The sequence below is a fragment of the Oncorhynchus clarkii genome, chromosome 31 (assembly GCF_045791955.1).
Source record: "Oncorhynchus clarkii lewisi isolate Uvic-CL-2024 chromosome 31, UVic_Ocla_1.0, whole genome shotgun sequence".
In the NCBI taxonomy this organism is placed as follows: Eukaryota; Metazoa; Chordata; class Actinopteri; order Salmoniformes; family Salmonidae; genus Oncorhynchus; species Oncorhynchus clarkii.
The window spans coordinates 16146398-16174082 of record NC_092177.1 but is presented as its reverse complement, the minus strand read 5'-3'; the positions used below and the strand labels follow the sequence as shown (position 1 = coordinate 16174082).

The 27685-nt window shown below is 46.3% G+C and overlaps 2 protein-coding genes across 2 annotated transcripts; both read right to left on the bottom strand.

Annotated features, from left to right (window-relative positions):
• Positions 1 to 1199: 1199 nt before the first annotated feature.
• LOC139391211 (neutral alpha-glucosidase AB-like) lies at positions 1200 to 23293 on the bottom strand. The gene is made up of 22 exons (XM_071138824.1): positions 23022 to 23293; positions 21903 to 22013; positions 21588 to 21696; positions 21295 to 21422; positions 20777 to 20956; positions 19662 to 19737; positions 16460 to 16538; positions 16144 to 16240; positions 13817 to 13997; positions 13506 to 13659; positions 8768 to 9003; positions 8466 to 8592; positions 8255 to 8334; positions 8039 to 8179; positions 4736 to 4934; positions 4198 to 4506; positions 4002 to 4078; positions 3808 to 3882; positions 3527 to 3640; positions 3316 to 3428; positions 3115 to 3215; positions 1200 to 2881 (listed from the first exon to the last, which is right to left on the bottom strand). Exons 1-22 carry the CDS (start codon positions 23039 to 23041, stop codon positions 2772 to 2774), a joined length of 2817 nt encoding a protein of 938 aa, XP_070994925.1. The 5' UTR covers positions 23042 to 23293; the 3' UTR covers positions 1200 to 2771.
• Positions 23294 to 23617: 324 nt separating this feature from the next.
• On the bottom strand, positions 23618 to 27626 carry LOC139391210 (integrator complex subunit 5-like). Its single transcript, XM_071138823.1, has 2 exons — positions 27429 to 27626; positions 23618 to 27202 (listed from the first exon to the last, which is right to left on the bottom strand). Exons 1-2 carry the CDS (start codon positions 27506 to 27508, stop codon positions 24229 to 24231), a joined length of 3054 nt encoding a protein of 1017 aa, XP_070994924.1. The 5' UTR covers positions 27509 to 27626; the 3' UTR covers positions 23618 to 24228.
• Between the last annotated feature and the right edge of the window lie 59 nt (positions 27627 to 27685).

Genomic DNA, 27685 nt, shown 5'->3' with positions numbered 1-27685 from the left:
CAGAATAACGTCACTCCTATGCGACAAGTACCTTCTGCAAGAGGTAGTCACTAGTTACCACAGCCACAAAGTCATAACCCCACCAATTTCTAACCCAAACCCTATTTATATTCTTTAAAATTTAGATTTTAACCCTAACCTTAACCACTCTGCTAACCTAATGACTAACCGTAACTTTACATTTAGACTAAAAATATGTTTGTTTTCATGAACGTTGACGATATAGCCCATTTAGACTTTGTGGCTGTGGTAACATTGGTCCGTGCTATCCGGGGTCCTTGGGACGGCCATACTCCCCATTACTCCATTGAAGTTGACATTTAAAATGGGTTAAGGTTAGAGTCGGTGTTAAATTTGCGGCACAAACCGTGCAGTATGAATATAGGCTAAAACGGCTTATTCAATAGAAATCCCCGATCACACTTGTAGGCGATGTCATTGCGACGTTGGCTAGCAAAGCTCATGACGTCTACCGCAAGGCTGCTGAAGGGAGATCGGCTCTTAATAATGGCTTGGAATGGTATCAAACAAATGGAAACTGTGTTTAATGTGTTCGATTCAATTCCATTTATTCCGCTACAGCCAGTAATATGAGCCCGTCCTCCCTAATGTAGGTGCCACCGGCCACCTGTGGTGAAACAAGTAATCGGGTCTAAAGGTCGTCTCCCGTCGAACTGCACATGTGCAGTCCGTCAAATCAAAACTCCTTCGATATAAAGTTGTTTTTGACGGAAATTAAAACATGTCACTTCACGAGGTTGGAGAAATAACATGTTCAACTACTTAATTGGCTCGAATCTAGGTTGTGCTTTTAGATTTCGAGAAAATCATCTTAAGGAATAATTTTTCACTTCTCTCATTGACAACTCAAACCCCAAACCCTGGCGGGTCTGTTGGGTCAATTTTGCAAGTGTTTTCGGAAGTCTCGTGATGTTGCATATCTGGGTTACGGTTTAGGATAGTAGATATGTTCCTAGGTTCCCGAAAAGCATTGACCGAATAAAATTGGCACCGAGCGTTGTTTTAGGGTCAGTTGACATATTTCACAGAAAATATTCATAGGAATAATATAAACCAGCCTTTCTTAAAAACGTCCGGTATTATTGTAGTCCAAATTCGTATTCGAGACACAATTGTATTGAAAAGCTTTAAGTTTACAAAATATATTTCTTATGTACAATAAATCAACAGACATTTGATTGGGAATGTAGTTACTTTATTATTACCCCTATCTACGTAAGCTGCATGAATTCATTTGATTAAAAACAACAATGCTCTCTCACATTTGGTCAAATTTATTTTCACTTGGTCTGCCATCTTATCACATACAACTGGCCTCCTTCCTTCCTGGTTCCAACACACTTGCTGAGAATGTTGCAGTAAGATTTTAATTCTCAACCACAAAATAAATCAAGAAAAACTATTCTAAAATGTTTTGTCGCCAAGGACAGTAGGGAACGCAACAACCCCATAAAGAGGTGCTATTATCAACCAGGAACGGTCCCTTGTCTCCAGAGTGAACTGCATCTTTGTAAACTAACTGAATATATCATTAATTTATTTCCTTAGTCACATTTAATACATTGACAAATTTTATGAAAAATATTAAGAGCAAGAGACACTGAAGACACTGGACCGTGAACCCCAACCCACAAATTAACCCCAATGCCTGACCCTAACTGCTTTGAGTTCAATCTGGGGAAAAAAAGCTCTCACCTTCCTCTCAAGTGCATTTGATAATCAAGTAAACAAATTGAACAAGTCAGAACAGAAACATGTTATTAAGATGAGTTTCCACAAAGTCAGTGGTCCTAACCCCTGAATAATTCCAATATGAGCAAACTTAAAAAGCCAAATCCTCTTCCATTAAGTTGTTACTGACCATGTGTTTGTCTTTTACCACAAGTACATAAAAACATGGCATAGTAATGACTGATGTAAGTGCACACAATCTTATCAGAAACTAATTTGGGGATAAATTAGGAGGAATGAGTAACCTTAAATTAGGGATATCAGAGGTAAGACTCAATACACCTTATGGCAATAAGAAGAGAAATGCCACGACATTTACAGATCGTCTTGGATCAGTGCTGCATTGTTGCTTGGTGGAGTTTCTAATCAAACTAAATAGAATGTGGCACGAGTTGAAAGTAAAGGGAGCGGTTTGGCTATCCTGTTGATTGCTCTTCAGTAATTACAGGGGGTAATGGAATGAAAACATGAAATAAGAAGAAATAAGAATTTAAAGTCATAAGACACGGCCAGATATGGAATTATTAACACATACTAACTACACTACAGCCTCTGAATGAGTGTCTTCATTTTGTTGTCAGCAAACTTATTCAATGATCGCTTACATCTAAAGCATACTTGACGGAAAACCTAAAATAATCATCCATCAGACTTGAATGTCTTTGAGTACTTCCAAACATTCACTACAACATCATGATTTGAACTGTGAAGAATTTCCCTAAAATGCAACTAACAATAAATCTACCTAGCAACCCTTCAGTAAGTTGACCAACTGTCAGTTTGACTGAACGCAAGATGGACATGGAAGAGACACGGATTTAGATCTACAGGCAGTGTTTGTATGCAAGCTTGGTATGAAATATTGTGTGTTTGGATAGTCCTCTATCCCCTGTCCAGTCTGTGTACCACATTAAAGCAGTTGGACAAATATCTTGCTTGGTGCGTTACAATTGCAACCCGTGTCCACTAAGTTCCTCCATCTCTCGCTCAGTCATCGTCGTCCTCCCCCTTCTCCATTGTTACTGAAGCACCACAGTCCAGTCCAGCCCTGCGTTGACACCCGGCTTGCGAAGGGTTAACACCGACATGGAGGCATCAAACTCAAACTCCAGCAGACTCTCCTTGCCATCTACAGAGAAAAGACATCAGAATAAATCAATAACAGTCATTTGAGACAGACCTGCCATTATACACACACAGTAATCAATAACCACAAAGAATGACAGTTTATTGGCCAACTGTTTCCATCTCATAATTGCCTACTTGGGTGTGAAAACAGGAAATATTCAAACACAATGACTTACTGGCATCTTAACTTGGTACACTAACCCATAATATGAATAAGACACTGGAAAAACTCACCAGGTGTCTTCAGAGTGGCCTTGCTGGGCTTACTGGCCCCCAATATGACAATCTTCTCAACCCAGGAAAAAGTGGTGAACTGAGAGCCAGGGGCCAGGTTCCTGCAGGGAGAGAGAATTCAGTTACATTCAACATAGACAAAAATCAAGGAGAGTAACAACAAAAATAAACAGAATATGTGAGAGAAATTATTTGACAGACCTGGAGGACAGGGCGTTATTGGCAAAGGAAAATCTTCTGTGGATGAACTGCTTCTGTTTGTCAAAGTTGAAGGTGTGGCCATCGTCTATGTAGAGCTCACCCTGGGCAAATCGCTAACAGACATAACATTTGAAAATGTTTAAAGGTCAAATCCTGAACCCATCCAAATTTGGGGCAACAGTATAAGTGACAAGGTGTGTGTTTGTGTTACCTTGGGGCTGAGAGCAACGAATAAGGTGTAGGGGTCGTGTTCCATGCATGAAGATGACCTTCGAACCCGGGCCTTCCTGGGAATAATGGAACCACCGCGCTGGAATACTGGAATCTGGTAAGGAGAGAGAGTCAGTCAGGGAGTGTCTTTCCAATCTTACCCAGTTCTCTCAACAGAACTTTCAGGATATGGTCTTAACTGTATGTGACTGTTTAACTAAGCATGTAGCCCCCTGGGCGTGACTGACTGGTTGTTAGTGAGTGTGTTGTAGAGTTTCTTACAGAGCTGATGGTGACAGGGATGTAGAGGTTCTGGGCTCCGTTGTGTTTCTGGAACGTGTGGACGTCAAACCAGACCTGAAGGACACAGAACAGAGCAGCTAGGAGAGGGTTTCAATTAGACGGCTGACATATAATCTACATAAGACTGTTATAATAGTGACATAATGTTATGACAGTTCCTGAGAGAGACTCACCTCTCCTTTTCCAGGCAGGTAGGCAGTAACACCCCTAGCCCCCTCCTCAGTCACGGGGTGCACCAGCAGATCTCTCCCTGAAACAGCAGGATAGAAGGAATGTGACTCAGTCATGGTATCAGTCATAAAGGGTACGTAAAGACAGGAATATCTATTGACACTGACCTATACTAGGGAATAACAGGATCTCACTCACCAAGCAGGAACTGGTCATCCATGGAGAACGTGGCCGTATCCTGAGGATACTCCACCCACAGAGGTCTCATGACGGGCTGGCCAGAGTGGTGGGCGTGGTAGAACAGCTGGTACCAGTAGGGCAGGAGGGCGTAACGCTGGCGGACAGCCTCCCTGATCAGAGCAGTGTTCTCGGGGCCAAACAGCCAGGGCTCCCTGCGGGGGGTGTCCAGATGGGCATGGGCTCGGAAGAAGGGCTGGTACGCCCCTGTCTGGTACCAACGCACCAGGAGCTCAGTACTGGGAGACTTGAAGAAGCCACCCACATCAGCTAGGAGAGGGGGAGAGAGGAGGATTAGGAGTGGTACAGAGATAACAATGTAGTGAGATGTAAACAAACAGGCAACGAACGGTAATAATGTAATGTAAACAAGTCATATAAAAAAGCAGATAACACCAAAATAAAATGTAGCAAAATATTTCTGATGTATTAATTGCTTAGCTGTGGCTTTTAGTAGAGGGGAAAATAGTGGTATTAGCTAAGATTGAGTCAGACTCACCTCCACAGAAAGAGACACCAACCAGGCCCAGACTGAGACACATGGGGATGGAGATCTTCAGATGTTCCCACTCAGCAGCGTTATCACCTGTCCACACAGCACCGTAGCGCTGGGAGCCAGCAAAGAAGGCTCTGGCCAGGACAAAAGGTCTCTCCACTCCCCCTGAGCGCTCAATCAGTCCCTCTGCTGTGGCCCTTTGCTGAGGGAAGAGGTGGTTACTGCAAGTTCAAGCAGCAAAGCTCGGTAGAAACATTAACAGTCATTTCGTCAAAAAAAAGTAGAGGTAAAATGGAGGTCCTACTACTACAGAGGGAGGCTTACTGGATATCCTGTCTAAAAACATTGACCCCTAGTAGTCTGAATATTGACTTTGATCACAGGCCCTTCTCATGAACAATTATTCTCTCGTCTTTATGAACAAGTCTAATAAATTATTATTATAAATGGGGTGGTTTGAACCCTGAATGCTGATTGGCTGACAGCCGTGGTATATCAGACCATATACCACGGTTATGAAAAGTTATTTTTACTGGTCTAATTACATTGGTAACCAGTTTATTATAATAGTAACAAGGCACCTCGGGGGTTTGTGATATATGGCCAATATACTACGACTAAGGGCTGTCTCCAGAAACTCTGCGTTGCGTCACGCAAATGAATAGCCCTTAGCCATGGTATATTGGCCATATACTACATCCCCTTGGGCCTTATTGCTTAAAATGTATTCTTTCTACAGCTTATCAGCGTACACTCAATATGTTCCCCCTGTTGGTGATGCTTATTATGCATTATGCTTGAACCAAATTATTATATGGAACAAATATGACATTGGAAACAATGAAATTTAATTAAATTTTTAATTTATCCGTTATTTTACCAGGTAAGTTGACTGAGAACACATTCTCATTTACAGCAACAACCTGGGGAATAGTTACAGGGGAGCGGAGGGGGATGAATGAGCCAATTGTAAACTGGGGATTATTAGGTGACCGTGATGGTTTGAGGGCCAGATTGGGAATTTAGCCAGGACACCGGGGTTAACACCCTTACTCTTACAATAAGTGCCATGGGATCGTTAATGACCTCTTTAATGACCTCAGAGAGTCAGGACACCAATCAGGCAGTGTCCCCAATCATGCTGTGGGGCATTGGGATATTTTTTATTTATTTTTTAGACCAGAGGAAAGAGTGCCTCCTACTGGCCCTCCAACACCACTTCCAGCAGCATCTGGTCTCCCATCCAGGGACTGATCAGGACAAACCCTGCTTAGCTTCAGAAGCAAGCCAGCAGTGGTATGCAGGGTGGTATGTGCAATTTAATTAAACAATGTATGTTGATGCTAATATTATGTAAAATATCTAATTATGTTTCCATATGATAACAGCCTAATATACAGTGCCTTGCGAAAGTATTTGGCCCCCTTGAACTTTGCGACCTTTTGCCACATTTCAGGCTTCAAACATAAAGATATAAAACTGTATTTTTTGTGAAGAATCAACAACAAGTGGGACACAATCATGAAGTGGAACGACATTTATTGGATATTTCAAACTTTTTTAACAAATCAAAAACGGAAAAATTGGGCGTGCAAAATTATTCAGCCCCTTTACTTTCAGTGCAGCAAACTCTCTCCAGAAGTTCAGTGAGGATCTCTGAATGATCCAATGTTGACCTAAATGACTAATGATGATAAATACAATCCACCTGTGTGTAATCAAGTCTCCGTATAAATGCAACTGCACTGTGATAGTCTCAGAGGTCCGTTAAAAGCGCAGAGAGCATCATGAAGAACAAGGAACATACCAGGCAGGTCCGAGATACTGTTGTGAAGAAGTTTAAAGCCGGATTTGGATACAAAAAGATTTCCCAAGCTTTAAACATCCCAAGGAGCACTGTGCAAGCGATAATATTGAAATGGAAGGAGTATCAGACCACTGCAAATTTACCAAGACCTGGCCGTCCCTCTAAACTTTCAGCTCATACAAGGAGAAGACTGATCAGAGATGCAGCCAAAAGGCCCATGATCACTCTGGATGAACTGCAGAGATCTACAGCTGAGGTGGCAGACTCTGTCCATAGGACAACAATCAGTCGTATATTGCACAAATCTGGCCTTTATGGAAGAGTGGCAAGAAGAAAGCCATTTCTTAAAGATATCCATAAAAAGTGTAGTTTAAAGTTTGCCACAAGCCACCTGGGAGACACACCAAACATGTGGAAAAAGGTGCTCTGGTCAGAACCAAAATTGAACTTTTTGGCAACAATGCAAAACATTATGTTTGGCGTAAAAGCAACACACCATCCCCACTGTCAAACATGGTGGTGGCAGCATCATGGTTAGGGCCTGCTTTTCATCAGCAGGGACAGGGAAGATGGTTAAAATTGATGGGAAGATGGATGGAGCCAAATACAGGACCATTCTGGAAGAAAACCTGATGGAGTCTGCAAAAGACCTGAGACTGGGACGGAGATTTGTCTTCCAACAAGACAATGATCCAAAACATAAAGCAAAATCTACAATGGAATGGTTCAAAAATAAACATATCCAGGTGTTAGAATGGCCAAGTCAAAGTCCAGACCTGAATCCAATCGAGAATCTGTGGAAAGAACTGAAAACTTCTGTTCACAAATGCTCTCCATCCAACCTCACTGAGCTCGAGCTGTTTTGCAAGGAGGAATGGGAAAAAATTTCAGTCTCTCGATGTGCAAAACTGATAGAGACATTCCCCAAGCGACTTACAGCTGTAATCGCAGCAAAAGGTGGCGCTACAAAGTATTAACTTAAGGGGGCTGAATAATTTTGCACGCCCAATTTTTCCGTTTTTGATTTGTTAAAAAAGTTTGAAATATCCAATAAATGTCGTTCCACTTCATGATTGTGTCCCACTTGTTGATTCTTCACAAACAAATACAGATTTATATCTTTATGTTTGAAGCCTGAAATGTGGCAAAAGGTCGCAAAGTTCAAGGGGGCCGAATACTTTCGCAAGGCACTGTATTATATTCTAACCTATTGTCTTTTAACAGTTTCACTCAATTCATTCTAATCAACTTAATAAATATGACACACCCTTCTCTATTGTCAATGGTTGCACTAATTGCATATTTTGTCTACATGTCATGAATGCTTGAATCAGGTTATCACCCTGAAGGCAAAATTATGCAGAGACGGTGTTTCACCCAATACATTACTGGGTTAGATATATCATGTGCGACTCTATTATTCAAGAAAAAGTCTACCATTGCAAGTCCAAGTTCTACTAGAGTGAAGATGTGCACATACAACACAGGCAAACACTCACCACGTATAATCCGTAGAGGTTGTGGAGGTCACGGTTCTCCCAGTTCCCATGCAGGGCATCTTTATGCATGGTGACCTCTGGTCCATTAAACACTGACGGCTCGTTCATATCGTTCCATGTATACATGTTCTCCATGGAACCCTGAGATCAGAGATGGGGGAAGAGATATTTCATCAATAGAACGACATAGGTCAAACCCGGGCAGAATGGACTTACCTCATACTGATCGTAGGCAAACATACTGGCCCACCAAGCTCTCATCTCAGGGTTGGTAAAGTCTGGGTAACCAGAATTACCTACAATAGAATGAGGAAAGATTAGAGGGAGATGTTGAGTAATTGCAATGTGTTTTTATGCAATGTGTAGCTGCAATTCATTTCCTTCCCTTTCTTTGATTGTGGGTCAGACCAATTTCGCCATCTCTTACCAGGCCAGCACCAGCCCTCATAGTCTCCGCCATCTTTGCTTTTGACGTAGAAGCCTTTGGAGCGGATCTCATTGTGGATCTTGTAGCTGCTGTCCACCTTGATGTGGGGGTCCACAATGGTCACCATCTAAATCGTACAGGGAGAACATGAGGGAGAAGGAAAATAGCAAAAATGAAACGAGATGACTTGTCAACGTGTCTCAGAACCTTTTACTTTCTCCATTCATCCAGTCGATAGAACCCAGAAACGTCTACTACAAGGGAGCCCTGGCCAGACAGCTGTAACACATTAATGTGCTCACCTTGCGTCTCTTGTCTAAAAGACCCTGCAGCATGTCTTTGGGCTGGGGGAACTTGTGAGGGTCCCAGGTGAAGTAGCGCTTGCCGTCCGTGTGCTCTATGTCCAGCCAGATGAAGTCGTAGGGGATGTCGTGGTCGTCAAAGCCCTGGTCCACCGCCGCCACATCCTCCTGGTCGTTGTAGTTCCAGCGGCACTGATGGTAGGCCAGCGCAGACAGGGGAGGGAAGGCCTGGGTACCTGGTGGGGGGAGAGAGCTGGGTGGTCATATACAGACAGTTGTATTATGAGGGACCCTGGTGGCAGGCCAGTGCAGACAGGGGAGGGAAGGCCTGGGTACCTGGTGGGGGGAGAGAGCTGGGTGGTCATATGCAGATAGTTGTATTATGACGGATCCTGGTGGCAGACCAGCGCAGACAGGGGAGGGAAGGGTACCTATATGCAAAGGCACAAGGTCTGGGGAGGATGTCAGGTTCTATGACATTTGAAATGGGAGAAAAATATTCTGGGGAGTGGCCTCCCAAGACGTTGGTTGACGTTTATTGGGACGAATCTTGTCCTGAAGGCAGAGTTGAGCGGATATAGAGAGAGAGATCTATATATATTAACAATTCCTGAAAACACAAATTAGCTTTTTTGTTCTTAATTTAAGGTTAGGTCTCAGGTTAGCATTATGGTTAAGGTAAAAAAATCTTATTTTATGACTGTGGCCATGCCAGCTGACCGTTCCAGCTAGTGACTACCCTGCTCCCGAGTGGCGCAGCGGTCTACCGCATCCCAGTGCTAGAGGCGTCACTACAGACCCTGGTTCGATCCCGGGCTGTATCACAACTGGCCGTGATCGGGAGTCCCATAGGGCAGCGCACAATTACTTCCGGCGCCGACAGAGATGGCCGCCTCGCTTCGCGTTCCTAGGAAACTATGCAGTTTTTTGTTTTTTTACGTGTTATTTCTTACATTAGTACCCCAGGTCATCTTAGGTTTCATCACATACAGTCGAGAAGAACTACTGAATATAAGATCAGCGTCAACTCACCATCAGTACGACCAAGAATACGCTTTTCGCGACGCGGATCCTGTGCTCTGCCTTACAAACAGGACAACGGAGTGGATCCCATGCAGCGACCCAAAAAAACGACTCCGAAAAAGAGGGAAACGAGGCGGTCTTCTGGTCAGACTCCGGAGACGGGCACATCGTGCACCATTCCCTAGCATTCTTCTTGCCAATGTCCAGTCTCTTGACAACAAGGTTGATGAAATCCGAGCAAGGGTAGCATTCCAGAGGGACATCAGAGACTGTAACGTTCTTTGCTTCACGGAAACGTGGCTTACTGGAGAGACGCTATCCGAAGCGGTGCAGCCAACAGGTTTCTCCACGCATCGCGCAGACAGGAAAAAACATCTTTCTGGTAAAAAGAGGGGCGGGGGCGTATGCCTTATGACTAACGTGACATGGTGTGATGAAAGAAACATACAGGAACTCAAATCCTTCTGTTCACCTGATTTAGAATTCCTCACAATCAAATGTAGACCGCATTATCTACCAAGAGAATTCTCTTCGATTATAATCACAGCCGTATATATCCCCCCCCAAGCAGACACATCGTTGGCTCTGAATGAACTTTATTTGACTCTTTGCAAACTGGAAACCATTTATCCGGAGGCTGCATTCATTGTAGCTGGGGATTTTAACAAGGCTAATCTGAAAACAAGACTCCCCAAATTTTATCAGCATATCGATTGCGCAACCAGGGGTGGAAAGACCTTGGATCATTGTTACTCCAACTTCCGCGACGCATATAAGGCCCTGCCCCGCCCCCCTTTCGGAAAAGCTGACCACGACTCCATTTTGTTGATCCCTGCCTACAGACAGAAACTAAAACAAGAGGCTCCCACGCTGAGGTCTGTCCAACGCTGGTCCGACCAAGCTGACTCCACACTCCAAGACTGCTTCCATCACGTGGACTGGGACATGTTTCGTATTGCGTCAGACAACAACATTGACGAATACGCTGATTCGGTGTGCGAGTTCATTAGAACGTGCGTTGAAGATGTCGTTCCCATAGCAACGATTAAAACATTCCCTAACCAGAAACCGTGGATTGATGGCAGCATTCGTGTGAAACTGAAAGCGCGAACCACTGCTTTTAATCAGGGCAAGGTGTCTGGTAACATGACCGAATACAAACAGTGCAGCTATTCCCTCCGCAAAGCTATCAAACAAGCTAAGCGCCAGTACAGAGACAAAGTAGAATCTCAATTCAACGGCTCAGACACAAGAGGCATGTGGCAGGGTCTACAGTCAATCACGGACTACAGGAAGAAATCCAGCCCAGTCACGGACCAGGATGTCCTGCTCCCAGGCAGACTAAATAACTTTTTTGCCCGCTTTGAGGACAATACAGTGCCACTGACACGGCCTGCAACGAAAACTTGCGGTCTCTCCTTCACTGCAGCCGAGGTGAGTAAGACATTTAAACGTGTTAACCCTCGCAAGGCTGCAGGCCCAGACGGCATCCCCAGCCGCGCCCTCAGAGCATGCGCAGACCAGCTGGCCGGTGTGTTTACGGACATATTCAATCAATCCCTATACCAGTCTGCTGTTCCCACATGCTTCAAGAGGGCCACCATTGTTCCTGTTCCCAAGAAAGCTAAGGTAACTGAGCTAAACGACTACCGCCCCGTAGCACTCACTTCCGTCATCATGAAGTGCTTTGAGAGACTAGTCAAGGACCATATCACCTCCACCCTACCTGACACCCTAGACCCACTCCAATTTGCTTACCGCCCAAATAGGTCCACAGACGATGCAATCTCAACCACACTGCACACTGCCCTAACCCATCTGGACAAGAGGAATACCTATGTGAGAATGCTGTTCATTGACTACAGCTCGGCATTCAACACCATAGTACCCTCCAAGCTCGTCATCAAGCTCGAGACCCTGGGTCTCGACCCCGCCCTGTGCAACTGGGTACTGGACTTCCTGACGGGCCGCCCCCAGGTGGTGAGGGTAGGCAACAACATCTCCTCCCCGCTGATCCTCAACACTGGGGCCCCACAAGGGTGCGTTCTGAGCCCTCTCCTGTACTCCCTGTTCACCCACGACTGCGTGGCCACGCACGCCTCCAACTCAATCATCAAGTTTGCGGACGACACAACAGTGGTAGGCTTGATTACCAACAACGACGAGACGGCCTACAGGGAGGAGGTGAGGGCCCTCGGAGTGTGGTGTCAGGAAAATAACCTCACACTCAACGTCAACAAAACTAAGGAGATGATTGTGGACTTCAGGAAACAGCAGAGGGAACACCCCCCTATCCACATTGATGGAACAGTAGTGGAGAGGGTAGCAAGTTTTAAGTTCCTCGGCATACACATCACAGACAAACTGAATTGGTCCACTCACACAGACACAGGAGGCTGAAGAAATTCGGCTTGTCACCAAAAGCACTCACAAACTTCTACAGATGCACAATCGAGAGCATCCTGGCGGGCTGTATCACCGCCTGGTACGGCAACTGCTCCGCCCTCAACCGTAAGGCTCTCCAGAGGGTAGTGAGGTCTGCACAACGCATCACCGGGGGCAAACTACCTGCCCTCCAGGACACCTACACCACCCGATGTCACAGGAAGGCCATAAAGATCATCAAGGACATCAACCACCCGAGCCACTGCCTGTTCACCCCGCTATCATCCAGAAGGCGAGGTCAGTACAGGTGCATCAAAGCTGGGACCGAGAGACTGAAAAACAGCTTCTATCTCAAGGCTATCAGACTGTTAAACAGCCACCACTAACATTGAGTGGCTGCTGCCAACACACTGACACTGACTCAACTCCAGCCACTTTAATAATGGGATTGATGGGAAATGATGTAAATATATCACTAGCCACTTTAAACAATGCTACCTTATATAATGTTACTTACCCTACATTATTCATCTCATAGGCATACGTATATACTGTACTCTATATCAGACTGTATCCTTATGTAATACATGTATCACTAGCCACTTTAACTATGCCACTTTGTTTACATACTCATCTCATATGTATATACTGTACTCGATACAATCTACTGTATCTGCCTATGCTGCCCTGTACCATCACTCATTCATATATCCTTATGTACATATTCTTTATCCCCTCACACTGTGTACAAGACAGTAGTTTTGGAATTGTTAGTTAGATTACTTGTTGGTTATTACTGCATTGTCGGAACTAGAAGCACAAGCATTTCGCTACACTCGCATTAACATCTGCTAACCATGTGTATGTGACAAATAAAATTTGATTTGATTTGGCCCATCATCGTCCGGGTTAGGGTAGGGTTTGAAAAGCATTGTAAATACAAATATTGTTTTCTTTATTGACTCGCCTATTTAAATGGTTAACAAATAATAACAATACTTTTTTTTTTAACTACCCTGCAGAGCTGCCTACAGTACATGAGTCATCTCAATAAATGCCAACCTGCTCTTCAGATAGACAACTCTAAGCGGACCTTGAAATTCAGGTGGGAATTATGCTAATTTGTAGCTAGGGCAACAAGCGGATACGGCAGCGATGTGACTGGTCCTCTCGGTCCCAATTGATGCCAGAACTTTTAGCTGGAGCGATGATACATTGCCGGAAGAAAACCGTCTGCCTAGAGAGACTAGGTGTGTGAGGGTGATGAAGGAAGTGGAAATAGACTGGTGGACTGGGAATATGAACTGGGTTTCTGTAGTGGGAGTCTGACCTGTGAGTGAGGCGTACTGGGAGAAGACATCAGTGGGAGTGGGTCCCAGCATGATGAAGACGTCGATGATGCCGCTCTCTGAGATCCAACGCACGTCTGTCTGTGGCGTCTCACTGGAGCCCTGAACGTAGTCCAGCATCTGGCCAAACACTGTCTGCACCACCAGAGAGAACCAGCATAGGGGTAAGAGGGTGTGTGTTCTCTCTGACTGTACCCTTCAATGTCTATACACAGGGTGGCTCAGATGTGTTTGTCTCACTCAGAACCTGGAGAAAGAGGATTGACTGTGTGTGTGTGTGTGTCGGTCTTACCTTGCCGGCGGTGTTGGAGCTGATGTCCACCCAGGTCTCAGCAGCGTTGAGCCAGAAGATGCCCATGGTGCGCTGTGCACTGTGAGACAGCATGACAGGGATGGCACCGTACAGGGCCATAGGGTTGAACACCTCATACTGGAACACGTCTAGGTTAAACAACCGGTATGGATCCCCTCCACTGGAAAACGCATAAGTATATATATATATATTATTGCATTGTCATATAGTCTGTCATTTCGTGTTATTTAAAAATCTTCAACCCACAATGTTGAAAAAGATCAAATCAAATGCATATAAGGATGTCCTGCACCGTTAGAAAATACATACACTAGTTCTTAGTTAACTACTGTCTCAATGTTGTTGTTTTTTCACCTTTATTTAACCAGGTAGGCCAGTTGAGAACAAGTTCTCATTTACAACTGCGACCTAGCTAAGATAAAGCAAAGCAGTGCGACACAACAGTGTTACACATGGAATAAACAAAACGTACAGTCAATAACAAAATAGAAAAGTCTATATACAGTGTGTGCAAATGAGGTAAGATAAGGGAGGTAAGGCAATAAATAGGCCATAGTGGCAAAGTAATGACAATTTAGCAATTAAGCACTGGCGTGATAGATGTGCAGAAGATGAATGTGCAAGTAGAGATACTGGGGTGCAAAGGAGGAAAAAAACAATATAACAATATGGGGATGAGGTAGTTGGGTGGGCTATTTACAGATGGGCTATGTACAGGTGCAATGATCTGTAAGCTGCTCTGACAGCTGATGATTGAAGTTGGTGAGGGAGATATGAGTATTCAGCTTCAGTGATTGCAATTCGTTCCAGTCATTGGCAGCAGAGAACTGGAAGGAAAGGCGGCCAAATGAGATGTTTGCTTTGGGGGTGACCAGTGAGATATACCTGCTGGAGCGCGTGCTACGGGTGGGTGCTGCTATGGTGACCAGTGAGCTGAGATAAGGCGGGGCTTTAACTAGCAAAGACTTATAGATGACCTGGAGAGCCAGTGGGTTTGGCGACAAATATGAAGCGAGGGCCAGCCAACGATAGCATACAGGTAACAGTGGTGGGTAGTATATGGGGCTTTGGTGACAAAACGGATGGCACTGTGATAGACTGCATCCAGTTTGCTGAGAAGAGTGTTGGAGGCTATTCTGTAAATGATATTGCCGAAGTCAAGAATCGGTAGGATAGTCAGTTTTACGAGGGTATGTTTGGCAGCATGAGGGAAGGAGACTTTGTTGCAAAATAGGATGCCGATTCTAGATTTTTGGATTGGAGATGCTTAATGTGCGCCTGGAAGGAGAGTTCAGTCTAACCAGACACCTAGGTATTTGAAGTTGTCCACATATTCTAAGTCAGAACCGTCCAGAGTAGCTTTGCTAGACAGGCGGGCAGGTGCGGGCAGCGATCGGTTGAAGAGCATGCATTTAGTTTTACTTGCATTTAAGAGCAGTTGGAAGCCACGGAAGGAGTGTTGTATAGCATTGAAGCTTGTCTGCAGGTTAGTTAACACAGTGTCCAAATGTAACTTTACGTCCGTCCCCTCCTCCTTCTCTTTCCGCAGCAACCAGTGATCTGGGTCAACAGCATCAATGTAACAGTATAACTTTAGACCGTCCCCTCGCCCATACCCGGGCGTGTACCAGGGTCCCTCTGCACATGCGCCCTCCTCTTTCCGCAGCAACCAGTGATCCGGGTCAACAGCATCAATGTAACAGTATAACTTTAGACCGTCCCCTCGCCCATACCCGGGCGCGAACCAGGGACCCTCTGCACACATCAACAACAGTCACCCACGAAGCATCGTTACCCATCGCTCCACAAAAGCTGCGGACCTTGCAGAGCAAGGGGAACCACTACTTCAAGGTCTCAGAGCAAGTGACGTCACCGATTGAAACGCTATTTAGCACGCACCACCGCTAACTAGCTAGCCGTTTCACATCAGTTACACAAAGAAGGGCCAGATGTATACAGAATGGTGTCGTCTGCATAGAGGTGGATCAGAGAATCACCAGCAGCAAGAGCGACATCATTGATGTATACAGAGAAAAGAGTCGGCCCGAGAATTGAACCCTGTAGCACCCCCATAGAGACTGCGAGAGGTCCGGACAACAGGCCCTCCGATTTGACACACTCAACTCTAAGAAGTAGTTGGTGAACCAGGCGAGGCAGTCATTTGAGAAACCAAGGCTGTTGAGTCTGCCGATAAGAATGTGGCTGTTGAGTCGAAAACCTAGGCCAGGCCGATGAATACGGCTGTACAGTACTGTCTTTTATCGATGGCGGATTAACCAATGTCATGGTCAATGTCAGTCACTTACTCAGTGGCTTTGAGTTTGAGGCTGTCTGCGTGTTCTGGGATGCCATAGACGTTCTCCACCCCTGGCAGAGAGAAGTCTAGACTGATGGAGGAAGGGCCTAAGAGAGATAACAGCCAATCAAGATGCACTCAGAAAAACACATCAACACTGACTAGTCACTGTGCCTAACGCAAGTCATAAAACTCATCCAATAATAAAATAATATCTCCAGGAGATGAGCGGTGTGTACTCAGGATCAGAATACCAAGTACTCAACTGCAAGCCGCCTCTTTCACCTGTCAATTGAAATTACGGGTCCACAGAAAAGTATACGTACCATTGGGTTTGCTGTCTGTGTGCGATTTGAATGTCTCCTCCCACATTCCATCTTCCACTTTCTCATCCTCCTTCGCCTTCTAGGAAGGAAGGAACAAAAGAGGAGACAGATGGAAATAATTGCAGAGGAGCCTTGTGGTGTGAGAGAGAATGGGAAAAGCAACAAGGGGTTTGATTTCAGCCCAGTGACAGTAATGGTACAACAGAAAGAGGTTTGATTTCAGCCCAGAGACAGTAATGTTACAACTAGGGATGAAATGGTTACCGGCTTCACGATAAACCATGGTAAAATTCCCGAAGGTTAGTATTACCGTTTCAAATTTTAAATAAATCATTAAAACCGTGTTTGATTACCACGGTTTGAAAAACTCACGGTAAACACTGTCCGACATCAACCAAAGTTACAAACAGTCTGGCGCAGCATGCAACGTGGGTTTTGTTTTGTGTCAAAACATGGCGGAAGGCAGTGACAGCGCTCGGGAGATTTTTCTGCCGTCTAAGAGGACCAAATCTGAAGTGTGGTCGTATTTTGGGTTTTACAAGAGTGCTGAGGGAAACTTAATCGAAGATGGTCACCCTGTCTGCAGAATACGCAACAACAAAAAATGCATATAAGGGGGCAACAATTCAAATCTATTGAGTCATCTTCGTAACCACCACCCACTACTTTATAGCGAATGCAAAGTAAGTTACGTTTTAGCTCAATGCATGATGTAGGGACTTTGAACGGGGGAAAATGTCATGGTGTCTGTCTAACTTGCTAATAGCTTGTCAATAATGTAAACGGAAAATGTCAGTGTTTCCTACTCTTGTAAAAACACTACGTTGTTCTTCTGCTGTATGCGCCGTGTGTCTGCAGACTATTCGCCCATTGCACACGATAACACGTTATGCAGTTTAATCACCCAACCAACATTTTGTTCAATTAAAATCCGTCAGTCATCGACTTGGTTATAAAAGTGTTCCAAAAGGAGAAACACTATATACTCCTGTACAAGACTCCTGTATTTATGTCAATTGTTGGGCTCATTGCAATAACTACCACTGTCTTCTTAACACTCATTTGTATTTATGTAAATTGTGGATGAGGCCTTTACATATACTCAAATGCAACACAGAAGATAGACTGTGTGTGAATAATTATAATGTAACACCAATAATAATACATGTGCTATTCCCTTGTTTACAGAGCGGGAGTGCAGCAGGCAAACCCAGTGACACAGTTCTTCCCAGAAGATCACTCGGCTCACAGTTTGAGAATATGCTGGAAGAGTGGGGGATCAGCAAGAAAGACCTGGTCTGCATAACCACAGACAACACAACAAACATGACCAGGGCTTTTGAAGAGTTCCCAGATCTGTGGCTTGGGGGCTTTGGCCATCATTTGAACCTGGCCATCTCAAAGGCTCTGAAAATTCAGAGAGTTGACACAACAGTCAAGGCCTGCTGTCATCTGGTCCAAGGCTTCTCACTTAGCTGGAAGGAGAGAACTGAGAGAAAAGCAAGCTGCCCTTAACATGCCACAGAAGGCTCTGATCCATGATGTGGTGACCGGATGGGGATCTACATACAAGATGCTGGAGCGTTTCCTCAGCCAATAGCAGCCAGCCTGTGTGACACTGGCTGGAGAAAGAGGAACATGGCACCTGATGGCCATGGATGCCGACATAAGTGTCATGGAAGCAACTGTGCCAGCTCCTTGAACCTCTGAGCAAGTTTACAGATGCACTTGCCTCAGACATGAGTGTCTGTCACTGTCAGCCATCAAGCCTGTCCTGAACCACATCACCCGTGATGTTCTGGTGGAAAAGGATATGGATCCATCCCTGACCAAGGAGATGAAAAGGGTAATGAGAGAAGAGCTTAACAACAGATACACATTAGGCAAAGAGTCAGGCACATGGCTTGTTTCAATGACCCCTGCTTCAAAGGGAGCTTTTTAGGTGAGCCTGAGGCTGCAACAGTTGACACTGACAGCCGTGTTCAGGAGGCCTTGAAGCTGGCAGCTGCACAAGTCAGGGAAGAACCACAAAGCACCAGCAGCACCTCCACCACCCCTACAGCGGCATCAGAGGGGAAAGGCCTGGCTGAGTTGCTGAGAAAGATTACCTCAACAAGTCAGCAGAGAGGTGAACATTGGATGTGTTTACATATGGTTGTATTGTTCTTACATTCACATTGCTTTACTTGTGTTGCTTTTATATGCACATTTGATTTGCTTACTTAAGGTTGTGTTCATTAAAACCTACACAAGGGAAACTTTTACCTCATGGCCACATAGTGCCATCTTTAATGATATTATTTAATGTTTATGCACACAAAGTGCATAGTGCTGCTAATTCATTGTTTGTTGGTTTTCAATATAAAACTTGGTGAAATGATTTCAGTGTGTGTGAGTATCAGTACTTTCTGCACGTTTTAACAATACCGCAATAATACTGCTAACCGTGATAATTTTGGTCACTATAATCGTGATATGAAATTCTCATACCATTTAATCTCTAGTTACAACAGAAAGGGTTCGATTTCAGCCCAGGGGCAGTAAGGTTACAAAAGAAAGGGGTTGATTTCAGCCCAGGGGCAGTAAGGTTACAACAAAAAGGGGTTGATTTCAGCCCAGGGGCAGTAAGGTTACAACAGAAAGGGGTTGATTTCAGCCCAGGGGCAGTAAGGTTACAACAAAAAGGGGTTGATTTCAGCCCAGGGGCAGTAAGGTTACAACAGAAAGAGGTTGATTTCAGCCCAGGGGCAGTAAGGTTACAAAAGAAAGGGGTTGATTTCAGCCCAGGGGCAGTAAGGTTACAACAAAAAGGGGTTGATTTCAGCCCAGGGGCAGTAAGGTTACAACAGAAAGGGGTTGATTTCAGCCCAGGGGCAGTAAGGTTACAACAGAAAGAGGTTGATTTCAGCCCAGGGGCAGTAAGGTTACAACAGAAAGGGGTTGATTTCAGCCCAGGGGCAGTAAGGTTACAACAGAAAGAGGTTGATTTCAGCCCAAGGGCAGTAAGGTTACAACAGAAAGAGGTTGATTTCAGCCCAAGGGCAGTAAGGTTACAACAGAAAGAGGTTGATTTCAGCCCAAGGGCAGGGCAGTAAAGTTACAAAAGAAAGCAATATTTAAAAAAACCTTTAACTGCATCTTTTGTTCAGTTTACTGATCCTGATCAAAAGCCTGGGGGAATCCTTCGTTACCCCTCCCATACCTCTTCCTCTCCTTCTGCCGGTTCGTTGGCAGCCTCAGTTTCTTCTTTATTCTCAGTTCCTTCTGGGTCTACCTTGCTGTGGGAGAGAGAGAGAGAGAGACAACCTGCTGACAACTGAGTAAATAAAAATTCCAAATGGAACAAGAGGCACATATGGAAAAGAGAACAGGAAAATCATGACCCCACACAGCCTTCGCACTAGAATCAAAATAGTGTTAGTGTCAACCTACTTAACCTTTTAAAATTTCACTCTAATGACAAAGGCGAACAAGAGGAGAACAATTCCCTAACTTGTGGTTATTTTGGATGTAAACACCAAGGGACTAACCCCCAAGTGACTACCGGTACCCTGCCTTACACATACATACTACCCCTGTGAAAGCACACACTGACCAGAACAAACAATCCTTGAGGGGAGAGACATCGTGGGTTACTCAGTGCTATGGGATTAGACTATGCCGCCTCTACATATGACATGACTGTTGGGTCAACAGTGTGGTGAAATGGCTGTATCATGAAGACATTTGAAGTCAAGAGAAATGTGGAAATGTGGGAGGAAAAAGGCATGTGAGCATCTCCTCTGAAGACCGGTAAAGAGCAGACCAAATGGTAGTGAGCCTAGAACTGGCCTTCATGCCTAGACAGGAAAATATTTCAGAAAATGTTACCAGCCCAAGTCACCACATCCTTGAGCCATTTGGTCATGTCATTTTTGGATGTCTAAACTTCTTGGATGTCTAAACTACAACTCAATTCCATACTCCTACATTGCCAGCACAGACAAATACAAACCTACAAAGGTGAAGGAATTTACCTAGAGAATACCCACTTGATGTTTTCCCACATGCTATTAACTTTGGTTTTTATCTTATAGGAGATGCTGAGAGGTAGAAGAGAAGAACGGGACAGAATGGAGGAAAATAATAATGAAATGGAGAACACAATAACAAGCAGTGAAAAAGCAAGAAAACAAAGAAACATGAGGGGTGTGTGGGGTGCGTGGGATGCGAGGGGGTGCGTGGGATGTGAGTTGGTGCGTGGGATGTGAGTTGGTGCGTGGGATGTGAGTTGGTGCGTGGGATGTGAGGGGTGCGTGGGATGTGGGTGTGACTCACGTATCCTTGCGGATCCGGAGGTGCTCGAAGGCCAGCAGGCCACGGGAGTTAAGTGACAGAAGAACCTCCCGCCCCTCCATGATGTCCAATCGGAACGGCTTAGCGCTGACGATCAGCCGCTGAGAGTCTGCCCCCAAAGACAGAACCACCCCGTTCTCATCCCGAGACAGGAGAGACAAACTGAAGGAGAGGGAGAACGAGATGTGTGAAATAGGTAAATTGATGGGTGGAAGAAACAGAAAACACCCAACAAATAAATTATTCTGTGCCATCTTGTCTCCACTGTCTATTCACAGATGTATTCTCTCTTGGTGCTGGAGGTTATGATATTATCAACTGAGAGCCAGGCAATTTATCTACTGCATGCCCTCAGGTAGTGTTTGCCTGCTTCCTCCACTAACTACATTTCCTTTTAACTCCATTGCTGGTCTCTGTCCTAACCAATTCTTTAATTCTCCCCATCCACATGGCTCAATGTCACCCATCCACTACTCCAGATGGCTCCCTATGAGACTTACGGCTCTGTGGGTGGGTCATTGATGAGCACATCGGGGACCTCAAAACGAGGCTTCAGTGGCTTCAATTCATTTATCTTCACCCTGGTCATGTTGCCCTGGAGACGATAGAGCTCAAGCAGCAGACGCACCTGAGGGAGCGGGGGAGAGGTGGGGGGGGGGGGGGGGGGGGGTTAAAAAAGACGAGACCAGGACCCAAAGGGGTTTCAGCACACCTGTTAATACATGTATGGATGGATGTACAATAACATATTACATCATCTGTGAATTAAAGTCTCTGTGTGTGTCTAACAAACCTTGTTGTTGTCATTGATGAGCTGCAGTGTGAGTTTGGTGTTGGTGAGCTCCAGGGTCTCCAGCAGGGCTCTGTATGGGGACTGGCCAGGCTTTAACGCTCGCTGACGCCTGAGTGCACAAACACACAGAGTTAAAATATGTTTATTAAGGTACATATTGTGAACACTGGACCATAAGTGTGGAAGAGAATGGAGGTAGACTTGTTGACTTACACGTTACCATCAGTTACTTAGACTGACAGTCTACTCTCATTGACTGTGTACAATCTCTATGAAGGTGCTAAGTGGTGTAGCTGCGTATCATCTAGAACTCACTTGCAGAATGCACTCTGGTCACAGGTTTTGAAGTTCCCCCGGTCCACTGCCCAGGTCCCACTGAGGCAGCCAGCCAGCCACAACACTAACAGAGGCCCCATCTTGAGAGGGCTGATGAGAGAAACAGAAAATTGGAAGTAAATGTTAAGTGGAAAAATACTACATACATTCAGCTCTGTAACGTTACAGTGATAGATAACGCTGACAACAAGTCATAAACATATTCCAACTGAGATCCTCGAGTACTCCCAACAGCACACTGTTGTGCCCCAAGACAAGCAGACCTGATTCTACTGGTCAACTGGTGCACCCGATTAGACTACAATCACCACATTAAAAGGAGGAAATCATCATAGCAATCACACCCTTCACAACATGAATGTTGTACCCCACATGTGAGATACGCGTTACCTTTGAAGTGATTCAGACAAGTTGAATCAAGTGTTTTTGTCTGGGGTTACAACAAAAATATATGTTGTACTCAAGGACCCGAAGTTGCTGCTTCCGGGTACCATATCCTGTTGTTGATTAACCTCGTCTAACTGTTTTATGAATCACTAACGTTATAGCTAGTTAACTTAGCTATATATGTTAATTAGCTAGTATGCATGTTAATAGAAAGGCCATCTTTGGCAAACTTATCTGGCTAACATGGCTTCTTGTCATTTGCGCTCGCTGCGTCCTAAAATGCTGTTAGAGCTATTAATCTGGCATGCTAACTGCTAACGTCGATTTGGTCCTGTCAAATCTGGCTAGTTAGCCAACACCGGCTGCTAGCTACCTAAATCCCCGTCGTAATACAAGATGTAGGACAGAGATACGCACATATGATATTTCACCGATCGAAATAGTTACCAATGTATGTCCATCATCTAGCTAGATAGATAGATCATCATCCAGCTAGATAGATCATCATCCCAAAAGGTTAACGTTAGCTGCTTAGAGAGCGCTGTCAGGCCGCTATTTCAATTAAAGGCTCGAGCTGCTAGCTAGAGACAGTAAAAAGATAACTCAACCTGTCTACTCCTGGATATTGCAAGCGAATCACTGTGCATGCGAAATATTTTTCGAAACCACTAGTTAAATGTATAATTTAACCGCAGAAATGCTTTGTCTTACCTTACTACGAAGGCGGCCATCTTGGTTTAGTTTCAACCTTGGCCCACCCCGGTTTCACTCAAACTAACAAATATCGTGGAGTAACAATATTTTTTTGTAGTCTTTAAATATATAGGACGAAATTCGATATTGGTGGATTATTTTCAGTATTTATTTATTATATATATTCAATTTTTATCGGCATTTAGATTTGAAACTGATATATTGTATTTATGAGTCTTCTGGAATTATTCACCGTTTATCCCCTCCTTGTATTTCTTTATCCTCTCAGACAAGGACACGTCAGCTTGAGGTGGTCAGTTCTGGAGCAATTCTCTATGGTTGCACTGCACTTGCTTATTTTTCCTTCAGGGACAAACACACTTACAGGCTCTACCACTATAAAACTACATTGTGAAACATTTGCACGGAGCATATGGAAGTCAGAGACAATGATCTTTTACAGATATGTATGGCTCTGTTTAGAATGGCATGCACATTTGGGGTCAATTCAGATTAATTCAAATCCAATTAATGAATTGAAAATGGCCCATTAAGTGTCAAAGGTGTAGTGTTGATAGAATTCCCCTCTAGGTTGACAAAATAACAGTCTCAGCTTTGCTGCACTCTTGCACATTTATTAGGAGATCTGGTTCAAACATAAATTGTGCTGTATGTAAAGACATTTCATGGAATGTTTGTGTGATTCATCATATACCTGCAGGCTGTGTTAGTTGATGTAAAATGATTACATTATCATTGATGTACCTTCTCATTACAAAGTTGTACTTCTGTTTCAATTCAAGAAAAAATAAGTTGAATTGAAATTCAGAACTGCTGTAGCTCGAAATGTAGACAGTCAAGTTCAAAGGCCAGATATTTAAAACAACAAAATTATGATCACTCCCTTTTCTGCTAATTTATTTATGGTATACTACATGTTTTTATCCCCCTACAGTAACAGCTACATAAACAATTATATTTAATCTATAAAAATGATACAAAACAGGAGAAAGATAAACAGTAGATATAACATGCTCAACTATGCTTCAGTGCATACAGATCTAGATTCAAGTTAGAGCAACAAACAAGAAAACAGCAAAGCAACATCTCCACAATTCCCGATCACCAACCACCCCCATCCTCATCTTTCACAAACAATTCCAACCGTCCCACTTCTTGCACCTTTTTCCTGTCCATCCCTCTATCAGTTCTCTCCTTCCCTTGTTCAGAGCTGGAAACGCCAGCATAGATGCCCCAGCCGGTCAATGTTCTTATGCAGGACACTGTGAATGGGTGCTACGTATCTCGCCACGTCTCCATCCCGCGAGAAATCCCGGCAGAACAGGCCCTTCTCGGCACTGAAGACAAACTTCTGTGGCATGGGGCCGTTACCCCTTACATATTCCCACACAGCCAGGAGGAGAAGCCTCACCTCGAACGGCGTCAGGTAGGGGAAAGCCTCGTGGACGTTGCCCAGCACAGGGGGCAGCAGCTGGCCCTCGCCCATACAGGACACCAGCATGCATGAGGCCTGGAGGTGCCACGGGGAGTCCATCGCCAAAGCCTCCCTCGAAGCCTCCCAGTGGGCCAGCAGAGTGGCCAGCAGGCCCCGGAGCACCGCAGAACAGTAACAGAGAGCAGGACGCCCGGCAGCCACAACATGGAGTAAAGGGAAGAGGACAGGGTGGGCCTCGAAGCAGCGGCGGATGTGTATGTCACGTTCTACAGTTGTGCGTGCATGTTCCTCTGGCGGCCATGACAGTTCCCCGTTGGCCACGTCGGGGCAGATATACTCCACCAGCGTCACTGCCATCATTTTGGCCGCCTCAGCGTTGATGGGCGGCGGCTCGTCTGGAACGGAGGGCTGGTGTCGGGTGCCTCCACCGTTGCCGCCATTCCCGGAGGGTGCACTGCAGCACTGGACGGTGACAGCCAGCAGAGTCTGGACATTCTGTATGACACTGGCGGCGTCGGGGTGAGGCGTAGCACTGCGCTGCTTCAGACCCTTCCCTATCACCCCAGCATGGAACACAGACCACACACTGCCAGAGAAGTTGACCGTGGTGCCGAACCTGCAGTTGATGTCCAGCAGGGAGCCCACCCGGTCAGGGGCCAGGGACGGGGAGATGGGGGTGTCCCTTCCAATGTCCTCACTCTGCCCTCCGAACAAGTCAGTGTTTCCTTTATGTAGAGCTCCCTCCACCAGGTGCTGCAGGACACATTTGAGGGTTAGAGGGGAGTAACCTACCAGACGGGACAGGAGGAGCACCGAACAGTTCACCGCCTCTCCTCCCTGGCCTTCGTCTCTCCCCTTCCCTGTCTCTCCTCTCCTCCGCAGTGCCAGAAAGAAGTGTGTGACGGCAGCTCGACAAACAAGCAACAGGTGGGAAGGCAGGGCAGCACGGGGGAGGGGGCTGCGGGACAGGAGCCACACGGCAGCGTGGGATACCGCCGGGTCACTGTGGAGGAGCAGAGGACAGAAGTCATGGAGGTGTCCTGAGACCGCTGCTCCAACCTGCACTGACATGGAGGACTGAGGACTAGCACCTCCTCCTCCCATGCCTTCTCCTGGGCCCCTCCTCTCCTCCTCCTGTACACTCTGCATGGCAGAGCCCAGGTTGAGAAGGAGCTGGCAGAGCTGCCTGGGTCCCAGGGTGTGTGTATGGATCTGGGCCACGCAGCGGGTCACTGCGGCAGGGATGAGGCCCGGCAGGCAGGCGGACAGTGGGGTGTGGAGCTGCCAGGCCAGGGCCAGCTGGTCTGGGTTCCGGGCCAGGGTGAGCAGCTGACAGAGGGCCTCCGTGGCCACGCTAGGGCCCCCGTATACAGACAGCAGACACAGCAGACACAGCAGCTGGTGCAGCCAGAGATGACGCTTCCTCTCCAGTCTCAGCATCTCAGCACAGAGCTCTCCCACTTGGGACTGCAGCTCCTCTAGGAAGGGGACCACACGGGGCGCCTGGGAGGAGGGAGAGTGGGGGCGGCTGTAGTAGCCGTCATCCCCTTCTGAGCGGGTGTAGACCAGCTTGTGGAGGTGCAGCAGGAGCATCTGGAGGAGGAGGTCGCAGGCCTCCCGGACCCCCTCGTGAGGGGAAGACGTGGGGCCGGAGATGATGACAGAGGCGGGAGTGGCCGTGTCAGCTAGGAAGCGGAGGATGCGTGCCCCTCCAGCAGGGCTCTGGGCGATGAGGTGGACAGCCAGCCCCAGCATGTTGTCAAGCTCGTCCCTGGGAAGGCCCTGTAGAACAGCCTGGAGCTGGAGCAAGACTGGAGGCCGTAGAGACTCCACCAGCTCTGTAGATACGGCGCCCAGAAGAGAAGGAGACAGCGCCGCCAGCTGGAGAAGGAAGGGCACTGTGGCTCTACGGAGCTGGGCTGAGTGCTCCAAGGAGGTGGACCCAGAGCTGGGGGGTATAGTCGGGGGACTGAGGCTCTCCTGGAACATCCTCAGCAGCTCCCGCCGGATGCTGTCAGAGTGCCGCGCCGCCAGGTGGCCTAGGATCCCCACCACAGAGCCGATCTTAGGCACTCGGCTGCTCTTATCTCCCTGACACTTGTCAGCCGTCCCGTGGGAGCAGAAGTCTTTAAGGCCACAGGCCAGGACACGGCTGATGATGGTGCCCGGGAAGGAGGATCCGATGTGAGCCACCACCCAGTCGAAGTGGGGGGAGTGCTGCACGGAGGTGTCCAGGAGAGCGTCCACACATTGGTCAGGACACCAGGCTATCATGGCCGCTAGGCACTGGGTATAAGCCTCCATGAGGGAGCGTGTAGCCGCACAGGACATCCACAGCTGCAGCAGCTCGTTGAGGCTGGAGGAGTGGGGAGCTGCCCTGCGGCCAGCATGCTTGGAGCTCAGCTGCCCCAGCAGGTCTACAGCCCAGGTTGAGACAAGGGGAGCCCAGGCTCGGGGGTTGAGCTTAATGAACTCCGCCAGCACGCCATGGACCTCCGTGATGACATCCTCCAGGTTGGAGTCCCCGTCGCCATCACCGTTTGTCTCTAGATTGTGAAGAAAGGCTGAGACGTGCTCGTTGTACACGCCCCTTAGGTGCTCGAGGACCGCCCCGCGACAGGCAGGCACAGACCGTAGTAGACGCACGGCACAGCGGGCATGCTCACGGACGCTGAGTTTACGACCCTGGGTCTGGTCCACGCCACTGATGAAGGATTTTATCTCCTGGGACAGTTCCTGGGGGCTACACACACGATAAAAGTTAAGTTTCTCTCTAAAAACAATTGGTATCAATTGTATTTTCTCTCAGACTATAATATTTCATAAATATGCTTGAAAAATGCTGACCACTGCATCTAGCACCTTAGCACAATAACAGCCTTATAACTTGTTGGTACAGTAGGGAAGCAGCCACATAGCTACAACTACTGGCTAGCTAGCTAGCATGCTAGCTATGCTAAGCAACTCACCTAAATGCATTCTGCGGTGTGTGAGTGAGAGAGGGCTGCATGGTGACTGTCAGGGAAGTCCCGTCAAACACCGCACACATCGTTCAACTTCCCAAACTGAAAATAGAACATGAAGAACTCTCCCCTTATATCATCATATTTGACGTGTAGAGTTGATTATTCGTAGCTTGTTACAAGTGCGCTCCAAAACCGGAAGTCATTATTTTCTTATTCTATCATTGTCTTTCGAGGGGTAATTTATTGCCATCTACTGGCCT

Excerpts from the sequence above, each read along its gene's own strand:
- LOC139391211 (XM_071138824.1), bottom strand. The coding sequence starts at position 23,041 with ATGGCCGCCTTCGTAGTAAG. Across the intron at positions 8,593-8,767 it reads TTTTAGACAAGAGACGCAAG|ATGGTGACCATTGTGGACCC; the intron begins GTGAGCACATTA and ends TGTACGATTTAG. Across the intron at positions 8,335-8,465 it reads TGAGGGCTGGTGCTGGCCTG|GTAATTCTGGTTACCCAGAC; the intron begins GTAAGAGATGGC and ends ATTCTATTGTAG.
- LOC139391210 (XM_071138823.1), bottom strand. The coding sequence starts at position 27,508 with ATGTGTGCGGTGTTTGACGGGACTTCCCTGACAGTCACCATGCAGCCC. Across the intron at positions 27,203-27,428 it reads ACACCGCAGAATGCATTTAG|CCCCCAGGAACTGTCCCAGG; the intron begins GTGAGTTGCTTA and ends TCGTGTGTGTAG.